Source organism: Argopecten irradians, chromosome 7 (genome assembly GCF_041381155.1).
Source record: "Argopecten irradians isolate NY chromosome 7, Ai_NY, whole genome shotgun sequence".
Lineage (NCBI taxonomy): Eukaryota > Metazoa > Mollusca > Bivalvia > Pectinida > Pectinidae > Argopecten > Argopecten irradians.
In genome coordinates, this window is record NC_091140.1 from 23,307,478 (window position 1) to 23,314,581 (window position 7,104).

At 33.8% G+C, this 7,104-nt stretch overlaps 1 protein-coding gene across 1 annotated transcript; it reads left to right on the plus strand.

The window, feature by feature from the left end:
- Positions 1 to 1,879: 1,879 nt before the first annotated feature.
- On the plus strand, positions 1,880 to 5,038 carry LOC138326873 (uncharacterized). Its single transcript, XM_069272860.1, has one exon. It carries the CDS (start codon positions 1,880 to 1,882, stop codon positions 3,677 to 3,679), a length of 1,800 nt encoding a protein of 599 aa, XP_069128961.1. The 3' UTR covers positions 3,680 to 5,038.
- Positions 5,039 to 7,104: the final 2,066 nt, after the last annotated feature.

Sequence of the window (7,104 nt, forward strand, 5' to 3'; positions counted from 1 at the left end):
TTAAATTGAAAATTGATTGAACAACAGGCAATGTATATATTCGTTCTCTTCCTGATGGCTTAACATCTGCTTTTGCTAGTAAGTGTTAATTTTGCGAATAAATTATATTTTTGCTTCGACACAATTAAAGATGATCCACCGCCGACATCGCATAAACGATACTTTTCATTTGAACAATAACTGACGTATAATTGTGTTTATCTATGTCTAATTAACACTACAAAATCAAATAAAATCATTTATTTTGCTTTTGGTGCATGCTCAATCAGTACTTCATTCCATATAGGGCATAGTGCAATGGATTTTTTTCCGGGACGCCATAAATTATTTTTTTAATATTTCATCTTAAATTGAAACAAAAAGCTCAAACTTTTCAATGGTGGTTACGGTCTAAAGTAAGTAACTTTTTTAACCGAAGAAAAATACTTATTCGTCTGCTCATGTTTTTGACAGAGAAAAAATACCATCCGTTGGCGGCGGAGCATCTTTAATAACATAGAAATGTTTCAATTAGGAATCACGTGAATTATAATACGTAAATAGAACTTATTATTATATAATCACAATCAGAGATGAATTCCGTCGTCTCCAAGTGAAATATGATCACCACTGTATATTGTACACCTACTTATTTCAGCGTGAGATCTAATGTCACGTGTTTCGTGGGCGATAAGAATTAGAACAAAGCGTCGTAACATGTGCAATAGTGTTTTTTTTAATTAAAACATCAAAAAAGTAAATGGACGCATAAGAACGTATAAGGCAAGAAATGCGAAATTGATCTGCCGTGTAAATAAGGTGGTTTACAAAATATGTTATATTCAGATGTACATATACACATGAATCATATTTAATAAAAATGTATTTTGTGAACATTGTGATTTTCCTTAATTATTATTATGATGGTTTGAATTCGATATTTACCCTTTCGAAAGTTCAAACTAGATACATTCCTCAATATTGTAATATAACAACCATTTCAGTAGACAAAAGCCTATTTTGACCAGGTTGGTATAGTCGATTTTCTTTTTACATAAATGACTACAACTAATGCGTGTAAGCTTCATTGCATACCCGAGTGTCTGTCGATCCAAAGACAGAAATTAAAAACAAAATTTGACATTGTCTCAAAACGCTAATTCAATCTTTTAACTAGAACAAATTAACAAAAATAAATAAGCATAGAAATTGATGATATACAATTGATAACATGAGTTCCAGAAGATCAACCGTCTTCTTCCACATAAACTACACCGAACGATAAGAACCAAGAGTACAGCATATGTAAAATAACAATCTGAGTGAGTAAAGGGCTGGTAACACAGCGAGACCCATTTAATATAATTTTACTTTTGACAGTATATGAAACGTTTTCAAAAATATTAAAAATTCCAAGTAGAAACAGTATCAACCAAACCACGAATAATAGTAGATTACATAACAACGGTTTATCTGGCGACAACTAAATAGTTTTATTTGTGGGTTGCACTTTTGATCAATATCATGATTAAATGCTATTGTTTTAGATAGTGTAATACAAATTGATAAAGTCCGAATCTACGGTCTATAATAAGTTATGTAAAGTCTACGTGACGGCACTTCTTATAGGTCATTAGGTCAGATATAGTGTCGCACTGATAACTGTCACCCGGAAGTTTGGTTAAAATAGTTTCTAAATGATACAAGTATATATATATAGGTATAAGTGCTGTAGTGTCAAAATATACCATCACAACGATTACACAGGATGCTTTCAAAAATGGTGGTTTTAGTTAAACTAAATTTCATATTTGAAATAATTATATTTGTGGATCGGTTCCAAGTAGCGAACTCTGACAGAATAGAGCAGACGATTGGATATAAGAATACCTGGAGGAATATGAGTTTATCATGTACGCTGCTCGGTACAGGTTTTTCAAGGAAAGTAGAAAACCCGGTGACTGTGGACATCGCCGACGACATAACGGGGACAGGGTGGATATCAGCGCACGTACAGCGCACAGGAACGATGAAGTTTTTAGGATGTAAAATAAGAAACATACAAAGAGGAGACAATGGTATATCATTATCACATGATGAAATACCACAATGTATATACTTTTGTGGGTCAGGAAATATTCTTCTTCATCGGAATTATTGTTATTGTGCCAGCAATACTCGTGTCTATAAACGTCAAAACTGTTTGGCTTCAAGATGTGACAATAGTCAAATATTACTTTGTGGTCAAGAGGAAAAATATCGAAAGAAATGTATGTGTCAATACCAGTATAGTACATTGAACCAAACAAGTATTGTTACGAACAATTCATGTAGAAATAAAACTATGTTTAACTGCAGAAGCCATCATCAGAATAAACATCGCGAGTGGAATGTGTCTTGTCAGGGAACTGGTAGACATTGTCAGTTCCATTGGAATGGGATAAGCACTAGAGAGGAATTCTATTGGGGATCTACGTTAACAGCAACCAACAACCACGGCTACTGTGTTGCTATTAGTAAAATGAACACAACTACTACAAAATTCACTTTGGTAACGTTACCGTGCTCTGCCAATCTAACTGGAATATGTATCAAAGGAACTAGGGTAACTACCACTAAACACACTGTACAAACGTCCACAAAACGTTCTCCTATAACACACGGGTATGTGTTCTCTCCTGAAGTAACTTCACATGAAGTATCAGAACACACTACAAGGGCAGCACAACCGCCTGCCGCCATTAGCTTCCCTACAACAGACGGCCGTATCATCTCTTCTCTCTCCACACAAGAAGTGACAGGACATATTACAACAGAACATGTCGATAGTGCCATAGTGTCCTATAAAACACACAGAACTACTAAGATTGAAACTACGACATTCAGTAATCCAACAAGTGATTTAAACACTGATACATCAGTCTTCAACAGGATTGAATCAACTTCGTATATCAATAACCCTACCACAGAGGGATCATCCTTCAGTGATTCCATGAAAGAAGAACAGACACACATCTTAGGTCCCGTTCTTGGTGGGGCTGGGACTTTTATAGTGATTCTGATTGTTTCTGTGGTCGTCATTGTTCGTGGGATCCGAAAACGAATGCGTAAAGAAACCGCTAGACCAGACGTTCCGCGAGAATTACACAATATCTCTACAAATAGACAACATCAAAACCAAAATATATACTCCGAGGCTTATCACCACGTAAAGGTATCAACGAAAACAACAAAAATGATAGATGACAAGGGAGAATATGACTCATTTACCACTAAGAAAAACGATAGTAGTGGACATGACATGTATGATCATACTTCAGGAGCACAGGACAATATGTATGGACGTTTAAACCGAAATGGAAAACCAAACGCGCCGTCTGATACAGCTGATGTATATGACCATACCAGGGCCGTCGTCAATGGAGACACGTATGACACCTTCCAGACTGGAGCATGTCGGGAAGACAGTTCAAACGATTATTACGATCATACTTTTGGTGGGGAAACCTATGGACATCTGGGGAAAGGTGGACACGGTATAGAACCAGTAGACGACACGTATGACCATTCCAGGGCGATTGCCAGTAGAAATGGAAATGTGTACGACTCCTTCCAGACAGACCGGGACGGACAGGAGACAGACGTGGATCGTGATGAGTATTCTAGTGTTAATACACTGTACAATGTAATGCGTACTTAAACTAAGATAGGACGGCCAAATTAAAACGCGAGAGATACGATACAATGAATTGAGCCGAGGGAAACTCGTAAAAATAAATTCATATTAATATATCATTCATAAATACAATCAATGTATAATCAACAGGTATGTTATGATGTTAGATGAAATAATAAACTAGCATGTGACATAAAACAACTGAAAACTAATATAGCCAGCCTGCGCTTCCAGGACTCAACAGTGATTAGAACGGTAATATGTATATTGATTCTTGAAGTAAATAACAGCTGAGACTGGAATTTTACCGTAATGTGTTTTCGAAGAAAGGAAACTAAAATTATGAGAGGACGCTAATTGAAGGCTTTTGAGAGTTTCATTTTATCATTTTTCAACAATGAAACCTAAAACGTAACAATTATGATAATTTATCAAATACCAGAACTTTAGTGTAGACAACTTTCTGGAAGAGAAAGCAGCAAGTATATTGTGTATATTGCTTAATGGACTTATTTCGTAATTGACTTACTATCCATAATGATATTTCAAGTAATGTGTATACTGTAAATCAACTCTCTTTCGTGGCTTTTTAATTTCGCGTTTAATTTCCATTTTAAACATTTTCGCAGAGATTAGGTTTCGCAAAGTTAAATTGAATGGAAATATCTTTGAACTTAATGTTACAATATTGTTAAAGATATCAATTCGCAGAGATTAACTTTTGCGAATTAACTTTCCTCGCGAATTCGCGAAAATAAACCGCACTCGGAAGAAAGTCGCTTAAAATATATACCTAAAGCTCCGGGAAAAGAATCTTTGATGATAACGGAGACAAGAAATCCATTAACTCTGAATCTGGTGGTGTTTTTATCATAATATCTCTAATATATTTATATAATCCTAAATGGGTAGAAAAAATAACTTAATAATAACGTTCGAGGGATTTGGCATATAAAATAAACACGGTCATAAAATATATAAATAATGAAAAATTTAACGTTTAATTTCTTATTTCATTTTTTTTTAGAAAACATTACATCAATACAATTTAAAAATTAATCAATCATACTACAACATTTTAAAGTTTGATATCTTAAAGCAGCACACATTTATTGAAAACCGTTATCAGCTCTTTTATAGAAAAATCTGAAAATCGTCGGCGACGCTAGTATAATTTGATCTGACTTTATTCTAATAAACATACACTTTAATTTTAGATTTTTTTCTTCTTGTTTTTATACCGAACGCTTATTATTTTGTGTCTTATTTTGATTTGTGATATGCATATTTTTTTATCTTATCATTTTTCTGGTGTCCTATGTCGTTTCTGATTCAAAAGACAAGAAAAAAAGAATCATGAATATTTTGTATAATCTATTTTCATTTCACGTATTTGTTTCTTCTTATCTTATCCGTTTAAATAATAAATAATCGTGTGCAGAATACATATCTCAGTATCTCTTGATCAAGTTGATTAAAATGTCATACAAAGTTTCTAGAATTCGACTCGCTTTTTTCAATCATTATAAACAGCAATAAGGAATATAATTATGCACAAGATTTTAGCTAATGAGCATGCTCGTTACAAACAAAATTAAATGCATGTTTCAACAAGAAATGTGGCATAGAAACTCATGATATGTACTCTGTTTACCACTGGTGTTCCGGGAGAGCAAGCGTCTTCTTTCATGTTTTATCAGCCACACTAATCCATGATACAATCTATACGAGACTTCAATCTCACTGAGTAGATAATGACCGTACAACGAAACTTAAGCATTACTGTTACATTTAATTGTGTATGAAATGTTTCCACAAAATGTTTCATTTGAATGAAGAAACCTTTTCAACTAAATAACGAATATCAGTAAATGACTACAACACTGCTTTCATAATCTCACTTTTATTAGTGAATTATGAAATCTTATCTAATATTGATTCAAATTTTATTTAAATATCATTGTTTGAATGTACTGTAAAAATAAAATGATGTAAATTCCAAATAGCAGGAAGTAATATATTTAAAAAGTTTAATTTGAATGAAGAAATCTTATAAACTAAATAACGATTATCAGTAAATGACTACAAAACCGCTTTCATTACCTCACCTAATACTTTTATCAGTGATTCTATCAATTTTTATCAACTTTTGATTAATTTCTTGACTAAATGTCATTGTTTAAATGTACTGTAAAAATAAGATGATGCAAAGTCCAAATAGCAGGTGATACATATCTACGGCGTGTTATCAGGTAGAAAAGGTGTACGTGACATCCTGTCATGTGGTAGGTAATCAAGGTATGGTATCCTCGTATTGATATCGTCACCCGGAAGTTTGAGTATCAAACTAAGCATACCCCCGGTACATATCATGTAGTGTATTTATCACACTTTTGTCTTTGATAATGAACGTTTTGCTCATGAGATACTAGTGCTGTCCGTGCCGTCATATCAGCGCCCGGGCTGATATCACATTATGACGTCATAATTTGATATCAGCCAGGGCTATAGTATTTAGAGGTTATTATATGACAATTTTGATATCGCACCCTTTATCAGCCCTTGACCTGATATCAGCCCTCGAGCCTGCGGCCCTTGAGCTGATATGGCGGTCTCGGGCTGATAAAGGGTGCGATATCAAAATTGTCATATAATAACCTCTAAATACTATACCAACAGAAACTGGCATGATGCTGCTTCACTTAAGTCTTTATAAATTGTGATTCGGCTATGAGCAGCAAACTCTGAAAGAAAGAGCAGACAATCGGTTCTTGAAATCAGAGTTATGATGGGTATCACATTGGGCCGTTTTACGGCAATTTAGTGATAAGCAAAAAAACTACATGAAGATACTTTAGGGTAAACTGCATATTGTTTGTTATTCATAATATCCTTTTTTATTACGTTTTAGTTCCCCTTTCAAACTGCCGTTAAATAATTCAGCTACAATATTGAAGTGCTCAAATGACATTGATGCACAAAACAGTCCATGTAAGTTTTCTTTCCAACAAAGAATATATTGATTATTGACACATGCTTCACTTTCACAGAATATCAAGGAGTATAGAAGTTTGCAAAATAATTTATTTTTCAATGCCTTATGTTGAACAAATGTGGAACGTTTTTATTTTCAAAAACAATCACATAAAAACATTTAGAAATTCAATACTTTACATTTCTAGTATCTCTGCCCCTATATTTGTTAACTAAATTTTGGTAGCATCAAGTTCAAATTACTGCAAATTCTAGCACGGTTATATAACAGTGCTTTCTTTTCCTGTTATTATTTACTTGACAAAAAATCATAGTCCAAATTCAAAATAGGTTAAATCAATAAGATAAAAACAGAGCAATAATTCTCCCAAAACACGTAAAACGGAAATAGGAATAGAACAAGGCGTTTCGAAAGAAAATGTGTCGACTCTGTCGGCGACACCCGTGCCACCATA

Coding starts and splice junctions, on each gene's coding strand:
- LOC138326873 (XM_069272860.1), top strand. CDS start 1,880: ATGAGTTTATCATGTACGCTGCTCGGTACAGGTTTTTCAAGGAAAGTA.